Source organism: Pseudopodoces humilis, chromosome 12 (genome assembly GCF_049639895.1).
Source record: "Pseudopodoces humilis isolate 2021_Gansu_Grassland_sample_001 chromosome 12, ASM4963989v1, whole genome shotgun sequence".
In the NCBI taxonomy this organism is placed as follows: domain Eukaryota; kingdom Metazoa; phylum Chordata; class Aves; order Passeriformes; family Paridae; genus Pseudopodoces; species Pseudopodoces humilis.
This window is the reverse complement of record NC_142211.1, coordinates 2,450,283-2,471,353: the sequence shown is the minus strand read 5'-3', so window position 1 is coordinate 2,471,353 and position 21,071 is coordinate 2,450,283. Positions and strand designations below refer to the sequence as shown.

Here is a 21,071-nt window from a genome sequence, read left to right as displayed (position 1 = left end):
GGATTAGGAGAAGGGCAAAACAGGCTTAAAACCTAAAAGGAATAAAAAAACTTTATTAACAAAACTACAAGAATAAGAAACATCAGAATAAAACCTCCAGAAACCTTTCCTCCCCCTACCCAACTTTTCCTTTCCCAACTGACACCACAGAGACAAAATTTGGGATGTCAAAACAGTACCAACTATACAATAGTCTTTTCATCAGTCTCTGTAGGGAGAGGAGTTTTCTCTTGTCATGCCATGGAGAGTTCTCCACAAGAAACAGTTCTCTCATGGCTTTTCATTTCTACGAATAGCAGCTGCCCAGGCACAAATTCTGCCATCTCCTCCCATTTTCACAGCCCTCCTAGAGGTGTGTCTATGGGCCATGAACTCAAGGGGTATTATTTTAAGGATGAGTTATTCAAAGACAAAGGTTCCCTTCATCTGTCTCTGTGATCATCTCTGGGAACAGAGGTTTTCTTCTTTTCTCCCTGGGGCAAAGGGTCTTCATCAACTCTCATCTCTCTGTTCAAGCATCTCATGGGATCACAGCTACTCTACCATCTGCTTAGCTTCATCAATGGATACCTTTGCTCGGATGTACAGCTTGAATACTTCATTTCCCCAATACTCTTTCATTAATTAAAGGAGTTATTTTCAGAACATTATTGTCTATCTCCATGGCCCTACCAAAAGAATATTTCAGCCTATTAGAGCATCTCCTCATTCTCCTTCCATCTGAGGCTTGACTCCTTTTACTGACCTTGATGTTTTCATGTTGTCTTTCTATGTGTCACTCCATTCCTTTCTTTCCCTGGAGAGAGGGACAAGGTCTACAGGTCTCATCTGTGTAGTGAAAGGGTTAAATCTTGCCCAGGCTGTGGCAGGTAGTTATGATGTCAGATTTCATGCCAGGCTGGTGCTTTCTCTCAGCCCAGCAGCCGTCCGGAGGGGTGGATAGTCCTCTGCCTGAAGCCGTCTGTGTGGGCGAGGGGGGGGGGGGGGGGGCAGGGCGGGGAGAGTGTTGGTGAGTGTCAACAGCTGTGGCCCAGCCCCACCTGGGGCCGGGGGCCCCCCTGAGAAGGGTTTCAGCCACCCTGCCGGAACGGGACCCAGAGGGTTTTTCGTGAGGGGCCAGCAGATCCCAGCCCAGCTTTGGGGGAACCCCACAGTCTCCATCCCCCACCCGGGAGCCACTGGGGTCTGGGCCAGCCCCCCCCCCCTCCCCAGGCCGCACAGGCCATGGGGGAGCAGGGCCAGCTGCACCAGTGTTCTGCTACCTTTCAAGGCTGGAAAGAAAAGAAGTTCCCGGGTTTGGGTTTTTAAAAGGTGGTATTCACAGAGGTGAACTTACTTTTCAGTGGTGCAAAATGCTGTTAGTTCTCAGAACTGGCCAGCTATTGGCCTGATCTCAAGCACAGAAGAAACTCCCAGCAGCTTCTCTCAAAGAAATGACTTTTGTGGGTGGTTCTTATTGGTTTCCCTAAATGTCAAACTACAACACAGTCCTATATAATTCATTTGCCATATCTGCCCAAGTAATTTGCTCAATTTGTCCTTTAACTAGATGTGGAACTGGCCACTTATGAGTATGCTGACAAACTGTGCAGCTAGTTACAATAGCTTTTTTACCATATTGAGTGAAATAGCTATTCCATGGTCTTGGGCCCACCTGTAAATGGCTTTTTCTTCAAGATGTACACACTTCTGGTGTACCCATTTGCCAAACCCTCATGAGATTCTTATTGAGAGAACTTCAGTTCTACTTGGGATATTGTTGCTAGATTGTCTGCAATAGAATTGTATAGTTGTTCTAATGTATCTGTATTACAATGAGCATCTACATAAAACACAGTGACTTGAGTTTATTAAACTAGCTTCCATATGCTCATCCATAATTCTTTTCCCCAAACTTCTTTTGCATAAATTTTCCAATCCTTGGCTACCCAAGTGGGTAGCCAGGTAGCTAATCCTTGAGCTACTGGCCGAGAGTCAGGATATATGTGACATCTCCCAAAAGTATGCTGTTTAATTGCCATATATACTGCATATAATTCAGCATATTGGCTGCTTTTCCCTTCTCCAGCTGTTTCTAAAAAGTTCTTGGATACTGGATTGCATGCAACCACTTTCCAAAACCTTTTTCCATCTATATACTTTGCTGATTCATCTGTAAGCCATGCACCTTTCTTTTCCTCCTCAGATAATTGTCCAAAAGCTTGTCCCCGCCTATTGGGGGAATTCATGTTCTGGTTTAAACCTTATGAGGTTATGATTTGTCCCTTCAATAGAGGCATTGGCTGTTGGTTATAAAACCAAATGCAAAGAAAAAATCTTACTGTAAAGAAAAAAATCCAAATATTGGCAATGAAAGTACACTGATAGTGTAGTTTTTGAGCTCTGCCTCGTTAAGGACTTTTGGGTTTGGGTTCTTTTTCCCTTTGAACTGAAGATTGACGAGAGGGAGGCAGTTTTCTCTTGTTCAGTCTCAGTTGTTTATTCTTTTCTTATCAGCATTACAAGGAGCTATGTGCACTATGATAGAAAGGGGTAAAATGGCTAACAAAGATCCTCTTCAAGGTCCCCTATATGTCCATTTACCCAATTAACAGATGCCAACTAAATTATTTTTCTTAGTGACCCAATGACCCAACACCTGTGTGCTGCACTATGGTATTTTCTATCCAATCACTTACTACTACCCAAAAACCCCTAGGAAAAGAACATGAAGAAGAAAGAAGAAGGACAAGAGACACCACCTGCTCTGCTGCAGCTGTATTGCAAAGCAAATTCAATTTTTCAAACTGCCACTGCAGTGGTCGGCTCCGCTTGTCCACCCGCCTGTCCCCCGGCTCCGGGCTGGGCACGCAGGGACAGGACCATGCCTCCCTGCGATGTCATGGGCGCCCCTGATGAGGGCTGGCCTGGGGGCGGTGTCGCAGGCGGGGTATAGAGCTCTGGCTGTGCCTGCGTCACTGCTGACGTCACTTTGACTGGCAGCTGTGGCTCAAGGAACACCCCTGCTAGGCGGGGCGCAGGGGCCGCCATGCCCATGGAGGTCCCGGACCGCTCTGGGTCGGGCCGAACCCTCCCGTACCCTCCCAGGGGGGACAGGGCTGTCCACCCCCCTAGGGTCGGAAAGGGACTCGGCTGCTGGCACGCAGGCGGCCAAGGAAGTTTCCCCTCCCTCTTCTGCCTGCAACAGCATACCGAGCCCTGGAACAGCTCCAAAAGAACCTAGACACTCTTGCAAAAGCTCCAAGCCCCCTTTTTGCAGATTCTGACCGCGTTTTAGAATCGCTTCCTCATCTCTGTATAGTTGTTTCTCTGGGCTTTCAACAGGCTTAGACATTCCCTTTGCTACGGTAGAATTCAGGAAGGCTGTCACAGACTTTACAGCGTGCGGGAACAAGAATTCCGCATCTGACTGAGACAAACCTTTCTGTTTTTCTGGACCCATAGTGTCCCTTGCCTGAGTTTCAGAGTCCCATTTACTGGCGATGACTTCATAAGTCACTGCACAAGCTGTTAGAAGTTTAGTCACTGCCTGGTCTCTAAGAGTGTTTTTTTCATATATTCTCACGTTTATCTTCTCCCACAGGCTTGGGGTAAAAATTTTCTGTGAATCCACGTTAGGGAATTCTACCTGTACCCAGGATAGAAGGCTTTTAAGCTCATCCGTGGATACAGAGATCGGGTGCTCCTTTACCATAGTTTCCAAGATAGCCAAAACCTCCCCCTCAGGTTTGGACATGTGTCCCATATTTTTGCTACCTTTTGATGGCTTACCTGACCTCAGGGTCAGCTTTCTCTCAGCTCCTCTATCCGTGATCTGTTCCACAGCTCACAGACATCAGGCTTGGCTTGTCCGCTCTCACCAGCACCGGGATTACTGAGATCTTTTTTTTCCCCTTTCCAGGGAGTTTTCCAGCTTTCCGCTGTCTTCTCTTTTTTCCAGCTTTCTGCTGTCTTCTCTCTTTTTTCCAGCTTTCCGCTGTCTTCTCTCTTTTTTTTTTTTTTCCCTCAAAAGGAGCCTTCAGTTCAAAGTGCCCCACGTTGGGTGCCATTTGTCTCGTTAAGGACTTGGATTGGGTTCTTTTTCCCTTTGAACTGAAGATTGATGAGAGGGAGGCAGTTTTCTCTTGTTCGGTCTCAGTTGTTTATTCTTTTCTTATCAGCATTACAAGGTACAAGGAGTTATGTGCACTATGATAGAAAAGGGGTAAAATGGCTAACAAAGATCTTCTCCAAGGTCTTTTATATGTCCATTTACCCAATTAACAGATGCCAACTAAATTATTTTTCTTAGTGACCCAATGACCAAACACCTGTGTGCTGCACTATGGTATTTTCTATCCAATCACTTACTACTACCCAAAAACCCCTAGGAAAAGAACATGAAGAAGAAAGAAGGACAAGAGACAACACCCTAAATCCTCCATCTTGTCTCCTGTTCTCTAAACTACTTTTTCACCCAGTGATTTAAAAAACTTTCTAATCTACACTCTTACACTTTTCCTATCTAACTTTAACATTTGTTTTCATGTATCACCATGAAAACATGCTCATGAGTTTCATATTATATGAAATTCAGTGTTTGAATCCTAGAACTAAGTATTAGAAACAAGGGCACACACTCTGTATCTCAGACTCCAACAGGTAGTGTCTTTTTTCTTTTCTCTTTTTTTTTCTCATGTGAGTTCCCTTTTATTATTGTTTGTTACAGATAAACAACTGCCCTCTAATTGGACCCCAGAATCTTTGCTAGTTTTGTAACACAAAACATGCCTCAAGCATTCCATTCCTGTGGCTGTCTTCAGCCACAGTAAATTATACACACATATAGTGGTTTTCCACTGAAGTGATTTCTCACAGCACCCTCAGCAAACACACAGATTAGCAGAGCCCTTAGGGTCAACATTCTCTCGTTCTTATCCTGGTTAAGATTCCAGGTGTTTGGTGCCACTCCCACAATTGGCTACCTTTTCATGTAGAGTAGCTACTCCATTCGCTCCTACTTTAGCACAGTGCTGTATATACCATTTCCATTTTATGATGTTAGATTCTTGTACATGTCCAATTCAATGTGTTTTGGAGAGCTCTTTACCTGATGCATAATTAGTATTTCTGAGCTTAAAAATACTTCACACCCTATTGTCATTGGTTCTGTTTCAATTAATGCCCAATAACATGCTAACAACTCTTTTTCAAACAGAGTCTAATTTTTCCCTGCCTCTGGGAGTTTTTGGTTCCAGAATACTAAAGGAACCTTCCTTTTTTCCTTGTTTCTGCTATGAACTCCAATTAGCATATATAGCTCATTTACTGATACATGCAGTTTTACTTCTCCCTCTTCCAGAGGCCACAAATCTAGTGCCTTTTGGATTGCTTCTTTAGCTAACTCAGATGCTTGTTGTTTATCACTCCACTCAAACTAATTTTTTCCTAGTAACTCGATACAAAGAAGCTAGAATTTGTCCTAAATGAGGAATATGTTGTCTCCACAATCCAAGTAATCCAATAAATCTTTGTGCTTCGTTCTTATTTTGATGTATTGCAAAATCTATGATTTTCTGTCAGGTCTTGGGAGGTATTTACCAATTGCCACAATGCCAATGAATTTCTAAAAATGTGATAGTTTGTGTAGGTCCCTATATTTTGTTAGGATTAACCTCCCATCCTTTATTTCTCATATGTTCTACAAATTTCTCCAAATTATCTTGCGCATCTTTCACATTTTTCCCTTGAATTAAAATAACATCAATATAGTGAATTAACTGCATTCCTTCTGAAAGGGTGAACTCATCCAAATGTTCAGCTACTGGTTGTGACATATAGTAGGTCTGTAGCCACCCCTGTGGTAGCCTTGTGGAAGTATACTGCCTGCCTTGCCAAGTAAATACAAATTTATCCCAATGGTCTTTGACTATGGTGATGGTGAAAAAAGCATTAGTAAATAAATGCCAGCACACCAGGTCCCCTCATGTTTCTGAATTTTTCAATTAATATTATTTTATTGGGCACAGCTTCAGTCAAAGGTGGCGTATGCTTATTTCTCTCTAACCCTGTCATGGTTTGACACTGGCCAAATGCCAGGCACCCGCAAAAGCTGCTCACTCACCCTCCCCTGCTGCAGCTGGGCAGAGGAGAGAAAATTTAACAAAGGGTTCATAAGTTGAGATAAGGACCATGAGAAAACAGTCCAAGGGCAAAACAGGCTCAACTTAGAGATACAAAGTTAATTTATTACTAACAAAATCAGAGGAGGATAATGAGAAGTAAAATAAGCCCTTAAAAACACCTCTTTTTCCCCAACCCTCCCTCCTTCCCACTGACAGTGCAGGGAGATGGGGGGGGGAGGGGGGAGTTTTGGTCAGTTCGTCACCCAAGGTTTTCTTCTGCCATGCAGGGAGAGAAGTTGTTCCCCTGTGAGACCATGGGGTCCCTTCCCACAGGCGACAGTTCTCTGCGAACCTCTCCCACATGAGTATACTCTCACAAGCAGTAGTCCTCCCAAAACTGCTGTGGCATGGGTCACTCTTCCACAGGGTGCAGTCCTCCAAGGACAAGCTGCTCCAAGCCTGGAAGCAGGGGCCCCCTGTCTCCACTAGGTCTCCCACTGAATCACAGCCTCCTCTAGGTATCCACCCGCTCTGGCATGGGCACCTCCCCCACAGGCTGCAAGTGGATCTCTGCATCCCTTGTGGATCTCCATGGGCTGCAGGGAGACAGCCTGCTTCACCATGGTCATCACCACAGACTGCAGAGGAATCTCACCTCCAGTACCTGGAGCACCCCCACCTTCTTCACTGACCTTGGTCTCCATGTTGTTTCCCTCACATGTTCTCACCTGCGCACTACTTTTGTTTTGATTTTTTCTTAAATATGTTATCACAGAGGCATTACCATCATCTTTAATTGGCCCAGTCTTGGCCAGCGGCGTGTCCATCTTCAGAGCCATGAGGGATTGCCTCTGCTGGACATAGTTTAAGCTTCTAGCAGCTTCTCACAGAAGCGACCTCTGTGGCCCCCCGCTACCAAAACCCAGGTCATGCAAACCCACAGTCATTCACCATGACCCATCATTTTTCTTAACAGGACATACAGGATTATTCCAAGATGTGGTGATGGGTTTTAACACACCTGCCTCAAGCAAATCTTTAGTTGTTAACATTATTCTTTCTGCCCTCCAGGAATGCAATACTGCTTCAAAGAGACTAATTTTGTGGCTGGGGAATTTTTACTGGAGGCGTTTTTACCTTTCCTACCAGAATATATTTCATACTAATATAGGGCTTGGTCCCAAACTGATACTGTCCATCTGATAATTCTATAATTAAGTCCTTTAAGATATCAATTTCAATTATATACTCAGGGACTGGAACTGTCATCACTGAGTATTTTCACCATGGTAAATTTCCTATTTTCATTTCAAATTGTGTTTGTACAGCTTCAATTTGTTTACCTCCTAATGCAGTTATTAGAACCATTTGGCCCTTAAATCTTTTTTGATTCCCATTAATTAGTGAGGCCTCTGCTCAAGTATCCACAAGGGTTTTAACTGTTTGAGTAGATTGGTTTTTACAAAAATTATGAAGGTCCACATGGGGATGACAATCCTTTCTTGCCCATCCCTGTAATGGAGATTGGTCTATTTCCTAATCTTGGTTATTATATGCTTCTTTTTCCTACACTTCCTGTAAGTACAGCAAGTTAGTATAGAGATGCCAATCCTCCTTCCCCCTGGAACTTCTGACCCACCCATGGGGGAACTTTCTACAGGCAGGTGGAATGACCTGTCAAGGTTGCAAAGGTGGAGCCAATGGCTGAGTTGCATGTTTTGGGGTCCTAATTTTCAGCTGGGAGCTCTGTACTTTCTTATTTAGCTTATTCAGCCCACGCTGTTTGTAAATCATCCACATTTCATTAGTGGAAATTCCATATATATTTTCTTCTACCATTCCATCTTTCAGAAGTGCAGCAAACCTTTCTTTGAAACTTTATTATCCCCTCCAGACAGGGAATCTGACTTATTCCATCCAGATCCAGGTTGTCGCTAGAGGATACAGAATAGAAGCATGGGTCCGAGTCACAACAGCTGAGGTTTCAATCCCAAAGAGTCCAAAGCCTTTATTTTGGGGTTTTCAGCCCCTTTTATAAGGTGTTCCAATACAGGTTAACCTGATTGGTAAAAGGAACAACACCTCTCTTGTCTCATTGGTGGAACAAGAGAAAAACACACTCGGACATCTGCACAACATTGTTTTGAGAACCAAAACCTATTTACAGAAAACAGTCCTTGAGAGAGAAAAGTTTCCCAAAAGACTTTCCCTTGGGAAACAGATCAGCCACTGACAGGCTGAAACTCTCTCAGGCTCAGAAAATCATGTCCACACCAGGTGGCTCCCATTCTCCCAAATCCCCTAACTGCTGCATTTTTTCTATCACATCTCCAATTGAATTTCCTGTTTTATTAATTTACAGTCATGATGGCATTTTTATATGCTAGAGGAGCAGCCTTAATTTATCAATTTCTCATGTGTACTGATAAAACATTTTGTAGCATTGTGTCTGCATCTTGAACCAATGCCTTGAGAAGGCTGACCTAGAACAGAGGCTAGACAGAGTTAAGAATAAAGTAGGTATTTATTGAAAGGCCTTAAAGGATACACCTTGTAAAGTACAAGAGCCTGGCCAGGGCTACACCCAAGATAGACCTAAAAATGGTCACAAAATAGACGACTGGTCACAAGGTCTCACATTTTTATAAGTTTTTGTCCATCTGCATATCAGGGTTAATTGTCCAACCACAGCTTCAGGTTATGAAGTCCCATCCTTCTTGTTTTCCCTCTTCAGTCCACTGTTGTTTATGCTTTTGGGCCTGAAACTTGTAACGATTGTCCTTGGTATCAAGCTAAAAAATTAATTGTTTTGTCTACCTACTCTGTGAAGAGAGCTCACTAACACTTAATATGAAGCTCCAAACTACACACCTAGGTGTTAGCGTTCAGGAACACACATAATCACGGAATGATTATATGAAGGTGCTTTATTGAAGAGCTCTGGGTGTCAGGGGTACACATACCCAAATCTGACCCGATTTGGTTTTGAGTTGAACATGTTTTATACTCTATCATCATACAACTTACATATTAATTATTAAACTAAGATTGTTCTATTGTAAGCATTGTTTTTACCCAAGCATGGATTTCTCGTGATTCCCCCTAGCCCCCTAACATTGTTCCTCATGTTCTTTAAACTATATCTACTCACATGTAACAATTGTATCATTTATCATATACTGACTACACAGGTGCAGTTTGACCTGATCTTTAGCAAGCACAAGGCCTAACATTTCTCAGGGCCTACTTTTCCCAGGGCTTTCCAAGCCTAACTTTCTTTCTAAGTCCCCAAATATTCTAAGATTTTAGAACCTTTTACTATCATAGGCAGCACAGAATCTGAAAAATATGAAAGCTAAAACTTAACACATCAATAAAAACAACTGTTTTCATTCCTCCTTAAGGTGCTTAATGCAATCTCTTAATGTGTACCAAGGTCTATCCTCCCCTGGCCAGTCACTTTCTAGGGGATACTTATTATACCCTTCTCAGCTATAACTGACAGCAGTTTAGTATCTAGCTGTGTTCCCCTAAATGCTTCTTAAATAAAAGAATCTGAGCTCAAAGTCATAGATTTCATACTGTCTCCAGGGTCTATACCTGCAGCAGTGGCTCCCAAGTTGTGGAGTTGCACCATCCATGTTAATAACAATTCTCTGGATTTTTGTTTGAATCTATCAAGCATATATCTTACATACAGTAAACATATATACAATCTTATGCTGGGTATAGTCGTCTATATAATGTTTTATAACTTGTTGTCCATTTGTATCATATTCCATTTTCCTATGCAATACAGGGCCAATGTCAATGGTCTTATCTGACCCAGAATAAACTGGATCAGTAGAGTCCCAAATGTCTCTGTCCCATTGGTCAGGATCCCATTGCAATCCAGCTTCTGCAATTACGGCATGTACTTTGTTTTTATTCACTTGCACCCTGTGTTTACAATACTTATATTCAGGTACTCTACCAGCTGCTTTTTCAGCCACAGTTTGATAAGTATCCTATTTATGAGCAAGCAGCTTATTCTGACATTGTAGCATCACAATTTTATTTTGTAAGTGTGAAAAACAAGGTTCACTTCTTTGGTATAATTTAAAAAGTTTAATAAAAAGACAATTAAGAGACAGAAATAAAGCAAAAGGAACGAATATGGCCAGGTGCCTCGGCATTCAGCCAAAAGCATGCCTTGCTAACAAAGGATAACAAAGGATAGTATCATTCCTTAAAAACACTAGCCTGTTGCATATTCATAGATCCCTATGCATGATTCAAACATTCCTTTAAGTTTAGATGTTCCTTTGCTTACGTTCAACTCCCCCCCCCCCCCCCCCCCCCAGCAGATCAATCTTCTTTTGGCTCCGTTGAGTCTCACACTCCCTGATAACAGAGGTTCAATAAATTCCTCTCCTGGAGCTCTGGTCACTGCCATCTTCATCTGGATAAAATAATCTAAGAATGTAGGGAGAATTTCCTGATTATCTTTGCAGTCTTTATTTTAATACTATGCAATAGCCTAAGAAATATATATATAAGTATCACACTACTATTTCTAAGTTTCATCAATAGCAGACATAAAGGAAACTATATTAATGCAGCAAAGATTTCCAACATTATACATATAACATTCATTTCAATATTTGCAAAAAGCCCATAATATAATATGTACTTAGAACAATAAGTCACAAATTTGTTTCTCTAAAATACTTCGTTCACACAATAGCTTTGGTCTGATGTATGCAATAAGCAGTCAAAAGAATCTACCCCCTTCCACCTAAACTTGTAACTTCTTTCCCTTTTACAACAGGTAGTTTTTGTAAACATTTCACCACATCAAGAGGTTCAGCCTCTCACAGTTTTGCATTCCATGACTCGCATAGTCCTGCAGAAACAGACCATTCCCTTGCTATTGAACTATAAGGCATATCTTCCCCTCCCGTAATGTCAAGCAGGGGTTTCTGGTCTTTCTTCTTCTTTGATTTAAACATTTTGTTCAGATCCTGTCGACTACAGATTTTGTTTTGCTTATTTATGTGGTCAGCAAAGGGATCAGAACAAAACAACTTATTTAGAGATAAGCTTATTTATTACATGGATGAAAAGCAAATAACAGAAATAAGCTACATAGATAATAAGCAGATAACAGAAATAAGCACATAAAGGTCTTAAAAACGAGATTCACTTAATAAATTATAAAAAGAATTTAATATAAATAAAAGACAATTAGGAGACATAAGAAATAAAGCAAAGAGTTAAAACGGCCGGGTGCCTTGGCGCGCTGCCAAGAGCACACCTGGTATCTCATGGATACCCCTTTTATCCCATCCTTGCTGTGAGGGGTTAATGCATATTCAAGCATGTCCCCTCCCTGGTTCCACCTTCTTAGATCATGCTTCTGCACAGTCTCAGTTTCTGCTTGTCATCATAATTTTTTTGCTGGTCATCATTATTCTTGCTGGTCAGCATTCTTTTGGAGTCTGGTTTCCTTTTTTCTGCAGATGGTCAGTTGTTGATAAGGGTCTGGGCCCCTCATCCTTCTTCTGAGGGCAGCTGAGCTTATCTTTCCCCCCTGCCCACGTCCTGGTACTGGCTTTTTGATAACAGTTTGGCTTCTATTGTTCTCTTGATAAGAGTTTGAGCCCCACTGTCCTTGCCCTCTGGGGTTTCCTTGCCTGGTACCTAGGAAATTCTTTTAAGCTTAAGACTTGTTAGCAAGAAAAAAGTACATACATAGCTAAAAAGTATTTAACATATAATATTCATCTGCGAAAGCCAATATCACAATACAAATTTATAACAAACGCAATGCATCAAATCATTACTACAGAATACAGACAGTGATTAAGAAAAGATTCGTGCAGTAGTTTAGATTGGCTAATTTTGTTTCCCAGCCAATGCACCAAATAATGTGGTGTATTGAAAAACTGCTCAGACTATTCACCAAGTCTTCACAGAAGTATGGTGAACGTTGTTTATTTCTATCTTTAGCACACTTTTATAGGGTCCAACAGGGTTCGCGGGCTTAGCAAGCTACTATTGGTTAATACATATTGTTTTACATTCTTTTCTCCATACACAAGGCTATTGTTTTTCTTTATTCTCGCTGCTCCAGGAGAGTTTCAAGGACACTGCCTTTAATATTGTCGCCTGGATTAAAGGCTGGCTTGTGCAGACAGGCTTTTACTAAAATGTCATGCTTTTACTCTGTTAAAATGTTTCTTTACAGTGGTGGTTTTAAAGCACTAGATAAAACAGGGGGGAACGGGGGCTAGCCAGACTTGTGTTACCTTTCAAAGCCGGAAACAAAGAGAGACAGAAGTTCCCGGGTTTAGGTTTAAGAGGTGGTATTCACAAAAGTGATCTTACTTTTTTAGTGGTCTAAAACTGCTGTCAATTCTCAGAAATGGCCAGCTATTGGCCAGGTCTCAGGCAGAGAAGAAATTCCCAGCAGTCTCTCTCAAAGGCTTCACTTCCGTGTTTTCTACTTTTTTTTTTCCTTTTTTAAATGCCAAACCATCACAATACATCACCAATTATCCTAATATATTACCATCATCCTGGTCCGTATTTCAGTTGGGGAGCCCTGTTGCAGCAAAGGTTCAAAGACACCCTCCTGCTAATTGGTAAATCCTACCCAGCGCAATCTGCTCATAGGTGAGGCTTCTGATCCTGCTACAAAGTTGTTGGAGGTTAAGATTTTTCCTTTTTTTTTTTTTTTTTTTTTTTTGCCTCTCAGGGATTTTTTTTCCTATTTGTTGCCTAAGAGATGATAACGACTGGTACTTAAGAGACAAAAGAAGAGTCCAAGGTGGGGGAAAGGGTGTAGCTGGCTGTTCTCTTAGCTGGGGGTTTTTTCTCTTGGGAAGGGTAGAAGTTTTGGCTGAGGGGTGTGTGGCTAGGCTCAGCTCTTCGCTCGCTCTATTGCTCTTGGATCGGAGGGGAACGGTCGAGTTGCTGCTATAGCAAGGACAATTCACTGCCACTGTGGAGTTTAGCCCCTGTACTGCTTCTTCCTTACGGTGGGTGAGCCTTTGCTTGTAAGAGCGGACATTGAACCGTGACCTTATTTACATCCGATCGCACCAGAAAGGACTCTCACCATCTAATCAGGTGCCTCAGGGGAAAAAACCTGGGACCCCAAACCCCTTCCCTGAGGACGCGTCTCCCTGGCTGGTGTGCCGCAGCTGCTTGCAGACACCTGTCTGCCACTGCCCAGCCCCATTGTTTTCTGTTGCTACCTTGGGCTTTTTCTCTACATTTTAACATAGCACCCTGTGCCTGCCAGGACATCCCGCAGCTGATTCTACGGCTGCAGAGTGTCTGCTACATTTTGTTTGCTACCCTGGATGTGCCCACCTCTGCCGCTCCGAGGTTCCTACTACAGCCCATTTCACCATCTGGAGGGGCACTGAGACGGGCTGCCCCTAGGGGTTTGTAAAGGAAACCCCTTTTCTCTCCTGCCAGCCCGCCTGCCATTACCCAGGTGCAGAGAGGTGGCTGAGCTCCCGCCACAACGCCCCCTGCGGCCACGAGAGAATCATCGCACCTGCCCTGCCTGGCCAGGAGCCAACAGCGCCCCTGCTGGCTGTGACCATACCTACACCAAAGGGGGAAGTGCTTGACAGCCAAGAGAAGGCTGTTACTGGGTTTCTGGTTTTCTTTGTTGTTGCTGCCATTGTGGTTGTTTGGTTGCCTTGTTATACATACTAGTAAAGAACTTCTATTCCTTTTGCAGTATCTTTGCCTGAAAGCCCCTTAATTTCAAAGTTATAATAATTTGGAGGGAAGGGGGTCATATTTTCCATTTCAAGTGAGGTTCCCACCTTCTTTGGTAAACACCTGTCTTTCAAACTAAGACAAAAGGGGTTTCACTTATATATTGTAACTTGTATAACGGTACATGATTAGATGTTTATTTTGGAACTTTGTGGTCTGGCATACCCATCTGCCGACCAGGCACATGGGCATGTCAAGCACAAAGCCCCTGTTTTCCTAAAATTGCATATGTTGTTTTGAAAAGGTACATATGTTTAAATGTTCACACAGTGGTCAACTTTGGTTTAGGCTCCACATAGGGTCTACCACATCACCCACTGTGGATGGTATGAGGTGGTATAGAATAAACCCAGGGTCCTGTCATTAACCCATCTGGCAAAAATTAACTCCTGGCCAGAACCAGGACACTCCTTCAAAGCAAAAGTGACCATGGTACTTTGGTTTCTTTGTTCCTCTTTAGTTTTTACTTTCTCAACTTCCATTTGACTGGCCTTTCCACTCCTTGTTCCTGTGGTCTCAAGCCTGACAATTCCTGAAATTTTTGCTACAAAAATCATGAATGAGGGATGTTGAAAATTCTTTAATGAAAATTAATATGGAACACTGCAATGTATTTGTGGATTTTCATTGTAAATTTATGTGTGTGCTTTATTTTATGCCCATTTTTGTACTTTGGATTCCTCCTCTCATTTTCTTCCAACAAAACTGAGAGAGACATGAAGATAAAAATACTCAGTTTGTCTAATAAGTGTATTTCATCCTTTTAATTAAATTGTTCAAACTTTAGGAATAATTTACATTTTGTTTTGCTTTCATGTTTGCCATGTTTTATAACAGGAACAGGCTTCCTGGGTGTGTCAGTGTGATGACAATATAGTTCAAAGACTAGAAACAGATTTCAAGATGACTCTTCAGCAGCAGAGCACTCTGGAGCAGTGGGCGGCCTGGCTTGATAATGTAATGGTGCAAGCATTGAAACCATATGAAGGAAGACCCAGCTTTCCTAAAGCAGCACGACAATTTCTTTTAAAATGGTCTTTCTACAGGTAGTCTTCTAAATTAATTTAGCTATTTTATTATTTGCTTAATAGTATGCCATAATAATGTTTGAAAAAAGTTATATTAGACAACAGTTCCCAAGAAATGTAGAGGTTTCCCTCCACCCCCCAAAAGATCAGTGTTCTTAACATTAAACATAGTGCTATGTGCATCTCAGCAGTGGATAAAATTATGCTTGTATATAGTTTTAAAGGCCTTGTGCAAGTGTAATGAGGTTAGAATTTTATCTTGATTTGGAAACATGCTATGAAATATTTTGGATTGGATAGCTATACAATTTTAAAGCAAATGTTTTAATACTAGTTATTAAAATACCATGGGTTTTATTTTTATTATGTAGGGACAAAAAATTATTTTTTATTTTGTAAAAAGAACAAGACAAGTGTTCCATGTAATTTGCTACTGTATCAGTTATCATAGTAAAGATTTTTTTTTTTCAAAATGGTACATGATAGCATCTACTTTGTGAGAGCATCAAATGTATGTTTTCATCCACAATCTGCATTTTTCTATTATAAGGTATACACAAACTTATATAAATTTTAAAAGTTTAAAAAACATACCAATTACAACCTTTGAACTAGGAATGGGAGCACAACAGACACAATATTTTGAAAGACCACTTTCTTTAAAATTAAGTAATTTTAATACAATTTAGTTATTTAAAATTTTAAGAAAGAACTTCCTTTTGCTAAGTTCAGTTTTTACATGTGCTCACATATTGGTAATTGTACATACACCAAACAAAACCCTTCCTGCCTTTTTGAAAGTTTAGTTTCTAGTTGTGTAATGTGGTCTCTAACCACGCTTTCAAAAAAGGGGAGAGACAAATAGTCTTTCCCAGACATTTCTTTCTGAAGATACCATAAATCAGATGGTTATGAATAGCATTACTTTATTATTCTTGAAGTGTATGTTCCATATGAATAAATTATTAAAGAATTGTGATATTTATTTCTTATTTTCCCTCCCATATTTAAATAGCTCAATGGTGATTCGAGATTTAACCTTACGCAGTGCTGCTAGCTTTGGCTCTTTTCATCTGATCCGCTTGCTTTATGATGAGTACATGTTTTACTTAGTCGAACATCGTGTTGCTCAGGCAACAGGAGAAACACCTATTGCAGTTATGGGAGAGGTAAGATAATACACAAGACAATGGATTGGTGAATTTAGCAATAAATTCAGATATACATCTTCAAGTTTTTTTAACATTTACATGGACCTATGGGATATTTTTAAATAATATTTGTGATCTGTTGTAGATTGAGTTGCATATTGGCATCTTCAAATTTGGGTTATATACCTTCATGTTTCACACAGATGAAATGAAAACAGCACAGAAGTACTTCCAGGACTGGGACAGCATAATTTCATGCCTATATTTCAATGTATTTTATTAAAAATAAACAGAGCAACATATAAATTCAGAACCACTGTCTTATATGTGTTTATGGTATTTTCAATCTGAAGTTTTCCTCAGACCTCTTTTTTTCAGTAGCTCCCCTAACCATTAATTTTGTGTAAATTGCTTAAAAATTCACATTATCTTAGCAGTTATCATCAAGGAATTGTACTTTTAAAGTTCTAGAAAATGGATGTGGACATAGATAGTTCACCGGACTGAAGCTTCATGTTTTTATATTTGATGATCATTATATCATGTTTAATCTTACTGATAAGTTGTGAGTCACCTTGCAGGACTTGATATATCATTTTTTTCTAAGGATATATTAAAAAGTATAATTAAATATAAAAATATGTACATTTTCATAGAGATTGGAAGTCTTGGCTTAATTTGTAGTTTGATTGATCTGACATGTAAAAAAAATTACTTTCTGATTAGATACTTGAACTCTGCCATTACATTTATAGCAAAGTATTGCAAAAGTATATTTCTACATTCTTGTTTTCTTGACATAGTATATGTCAAATGTAATGCTTGTGGTGTACTGTGGGACTTCCTAGAATGTTTTGGTAAACTTAAGACAGATATTATCTTAGAGAGAAAACATGTAATCTAAAGTTTTGAGAGATGAGAGGGGAACAGGGAAGTTGTAAACATTCATTAAATGCATGTCTTCTTGTGTTTCTCTGCATTTACTGACTAGTTGAAATAAAGTGGGAAAGACTAAGGCTAGTTTGACAAACACTTGAAGCCATTATGAACTGTCTTTGCAGCTGAGAACAGCACTATTTCCTCCTCTCCCATCCCCTTAGATTTGTAGGTTGATGCTGGCACAAGAACTCAGACAGTCCTGTGGTTAACTGGATCAGAGAATTAATCCTGTCCAAAATAGTACATTGGGCTATTTTAATTGGGTTAGTTCTGTCATGTGGTTCTTTGCATGGCCATGTGGAATACTTAAGGTGAAAGGATGGGTATGGGAAGGTGAGGAGGGAGTATATGTGAGGGAACCTGGAAGGATAGGACTGCTGTTGCTTATGCTGGTTTAGTGTTCACTGAAGTTTTATCTTTCTGTATTTCTGAAAAGGACTGAATCAGGTATTGTTAGAAATATATTTTAAATGTTGTACTCCTTTTATTTGAGATTAAGTCATCAAATTATGCTCTGCTGCTTCTCATTTAAGAGAAGGGTAAATAATTCAGACAAAGAAAGGGAGGAAAGAAGTTTGATTTTTCACTTGTGAGCAACTTTTCACTTTTTATAAGTAAACTAGTCAGCATAATATGCTGTAATAACCATCAACCCTATTTTCAGTGATGCCATTTATTTACCCTATGTATAGTTTTGCTACACTAAAACTGCCTTTAGTGACACACCATTTCATGGGAACTTTTAAGCAAGCTTTTGGTTAAAATATTGCAGTTTAAAAATGGACACCGGACATATTTTCCAGCATTCTACATCAGAAATATCTCACTCAAAGCAACAAAGGCCTTGACATAAGTCACCCTAAAAAATGCGAAAACATATGCTTAAGTTTATATCCTATTGTTTTAATTGCTGATAATATTTTATTTTAATTTCCTTAATATGAACACAAATATAATGGAATGGAAAATGAACTGATAAATATGGATGTGACTGCAATCAAATGCATGCACTTTCATACTAGCCACAAGCCATTAGAGCATACTACTGGCTTTACCACAGATAATCTAAGGTCATGTTTGTGTAGGACTGTGTCCACACTTTTTATTGTTTATTTTGCAGTTCGGTGATTTAAATGCTATATCCCCTGGAAATATGGATAAAGGTAAGCACTCCCAAATGTATAATTTTATATAGAACTAATGTGTCTCTTGGAGCAAAAAAGGTTTGTTTTTCTTGAAAATATAGTTAAGTGGAATCTAAAGCTGCATCATAATTTAAATTTTGTGAATTTTACTATTATATGGGTACAATGTGTAATACATGATATATAGTATATAATAACGACTAGAATACTCTAGGGCCTTAATAGTTAAATTTTTTTAATGTCTATTATTTACACAAGAAATTTTGAAAATTTAATTGTATATTCTGATGAGAGAGCTGAAGGGGATGGGCAGTTGGGAAAAGCAAGATATGATTGGTTGCTACACTTTCCTGTGTTTTCATATTTCATGTTATTTGCAAAATAAATGCCTTTGTATTCAGATTTTTTCCCTTTGTACTATTTTTTTTTTTTCTTTTTTTGTGTTTGCAGATGAGGGCAGTGAAGTTGAAAGTGAAATAGAAGAAGAGATGGATGAAAATGGAGAGCCACAAGCCAAGAGGGAGAAAATAGACTTAAACCAAGCATTTCAGGTGGGCTGCTTACAGCAGCCAGTGCTTGAGAGTGGAATAGAGCAGAGCCTCCTGAACCCAATTAATAATGAGCACATTGTTACAAATACTCAGACTATCAGACAGTGCAGTGCTACTGGAGATACATATACTGCAGTCTAATATTGAAGTGCCCCCCAACTGCATTAGCCTTGTTGATGCTGGACTTAATGGGGGAGGTAGGAGAATAGGTCTGAAAGTTGTCTTATCAAATTTTAGCTGTGCTGAACATTACCTTTTATTTGAGTTGTGAAATAAAATGGGTATATGCATTTTGCCAGATGTTTGAAAAAATTTGTAAGCAAAATCATTTTACATGGGTTATTCAATACTGAGTTTTTGTAGTTTCAAGTGTCAATGAAGATTTTTGTCAAGCTTTTAATGTTAATGCTTTTGTCCTTTTAAAATTAAAATAACTTTTTTTTGTAGTTTCAATATATTTTAATGTTAATTATTTGTCATAATGATTTTATATGCCTAGATTTTTAATTAGATGCCAAATATTTAAAGAAATACTTTCTTTGACATACTGGATGCATACTCATTTGACAATAGATTCATCAAATTTATTATAAAAGGTGCTTTTCATTGAACAGAACTAGAAGACACTATTTTCATGAAATTGTGAGCATTCAGGGGGTATTTTTATCATAGTGTTGGAGGGTTGGGAAGATCTACTGTTTTCTTTCTTTAAGGAAGAAGTGTTTTCACTGCATTTAAAAATGCAGAATAAGTGATAGAATTGTAACAATATGGTAATGTGTACAATAGTCACAGTTAATTATCTGATCACATGTAAACAATACAAGCTTCCTTTAAAATCAACAGCTCTGGATTATATTTGCATGCCAGTTCCTCTGGTTTTGGAGACTACTGATTCTATTTTGAGACCACTGCACAGATACGTCTGGTTGTCAAATGGTACTGTAGTTAATAGAAACTAATCCACAAAAGAAGTAACTTGATTTTTTTAAAGTGTACATGCTACTTATGTTGAACTGGGCATACAGGAAAACATTCCTTTTGGATGACTTTCTTCTATTCCAGACCTTTTCCTACTAGTTTAATTTGCTACTTTCATAAATGATAATTTATAGAATGTAAGAAATGTAGCAACCTGCATAATTTTCTTTTCTAAATGTATTTCTTGATTAATAAAGTTAATTTAATTTTTTACAAAAACTTATTAAGGTAGTGTAACTGGCACACCTCCCTTGTACTTATTCCCAATTGCATTAAATTTGAATAGATGGCTAGATGTATCATTGTTATTTAAGAATGTACATCAGGGATCGCTGTACCTCGGCTATTACATGGTGCCTTAAACAGAACTGAAACTAAGATTTAGTATTTTTTGTTATTTTTAATAGCTCTTAAAATGTATTCAACAAGGTGTGCCTGTCACTTTCAAATTTCCTAAGTATTAGGGGCAGGTTACATAGTGTTCAAAGAAATAAAGAGGGTTTTATTATTGTGATATTTATATCCCTCCTAAAATTGATACTAAAATTATTTTTTCTTGTTTCTAGCTGAATTTCACTTTATTACAAATAAAATTTGCTTGGGAACTTGAAAAGCAAAATTAGCTTTAATGACAACTTCAAATGTTAAAGTAAATGGACCATAGTCATAAGCATGGTTATATATTTTAAACTCTTGTCAGATTTTAATTTGAAAAAGGTCAGACTAAATAAATAAGTAGGTACATAATGCAGCACATATTTTCAATTTGCATATATGGTAGGGTATCAGTCAGATGCTAGGTTTTAATGATTATATTTTATAGTGATAGTTTATACAGTCCATATTAATTAGCATTAAACAGCTCTCATTTTTTTCTGATTATTTTAAGAATTTTCATTATTTTTAAAACAGACAAATTTGCTAGGCTAAAATATTGAAAATAAATAAATAAAAGCAAAAAAGTGAAGGAAGGAATAACAAAGGCAATTTTATAGAAAGGACTGCATTAAAAATTAGTCTTGTTTTATCTAGTGTGACTGGATTGATATTTTTTGAAGTCATATGTACCAAATGGTGAACAGCATGTGACATGAACAGTGTATTTTTAACAAAGAAATTTGTTGCTAGTGCTTTCAGATGCTCCAAGAATGGTTATAGCTCAACAAAGATGGCTGAATACTTTTGAGGAACAAAATGATTTGTCAATTTCTTAGCAGAATTTGGAGGCCAACCCATCCTGCTCCATTCTACGTAGATGCAATTCCTACTTATGTCTGTAGATGTTTTTTGTCTCAGCAAAAAGTGCAAATGAAGTTTGTATTAATTTCTCTCTAAATTCACTTGTGCACTGAATCCTCATAGGTTGTGTTCTCCCAAATATCACTGCATCCTG

At 39.2% G+C, this 21,071-nt stretch overlaps 1 protein-coding gene across 1 annotated transcript in view; it reads left to right on the top strand.

The window, feature by feature from the left end:
- LOC148183277 (transcription factor RFX3-like) overlaps window positions 1–18,838 on the top strand; it is a 252,407-nt gene extending 233,569 nt beyond the window's left edge. The window contains exons 14-17 of the mRNA XM_088061502.1: window positions 14,721–14,929; window positions 15,927–16,080; window positions 18,122–18,164; window positions 18,597–18,838. Coding sequence (XP_087917628.1) covers window positions 14,721–14,929; window positions 15,927–16,080; window positions 18,122–18,164; window positions 18,597–18,838 — 648 coding nt within the window. The remainder of the gene's footprint in view (window positions 1–14,720; window positions 14,930–15,926; window positions 16,081–18,121; window positions 18,165–18,596) is intronic.
- The last annotated feature ends 2,233 nt before the right edge of the window (window positions 18,839–21,071 follow it).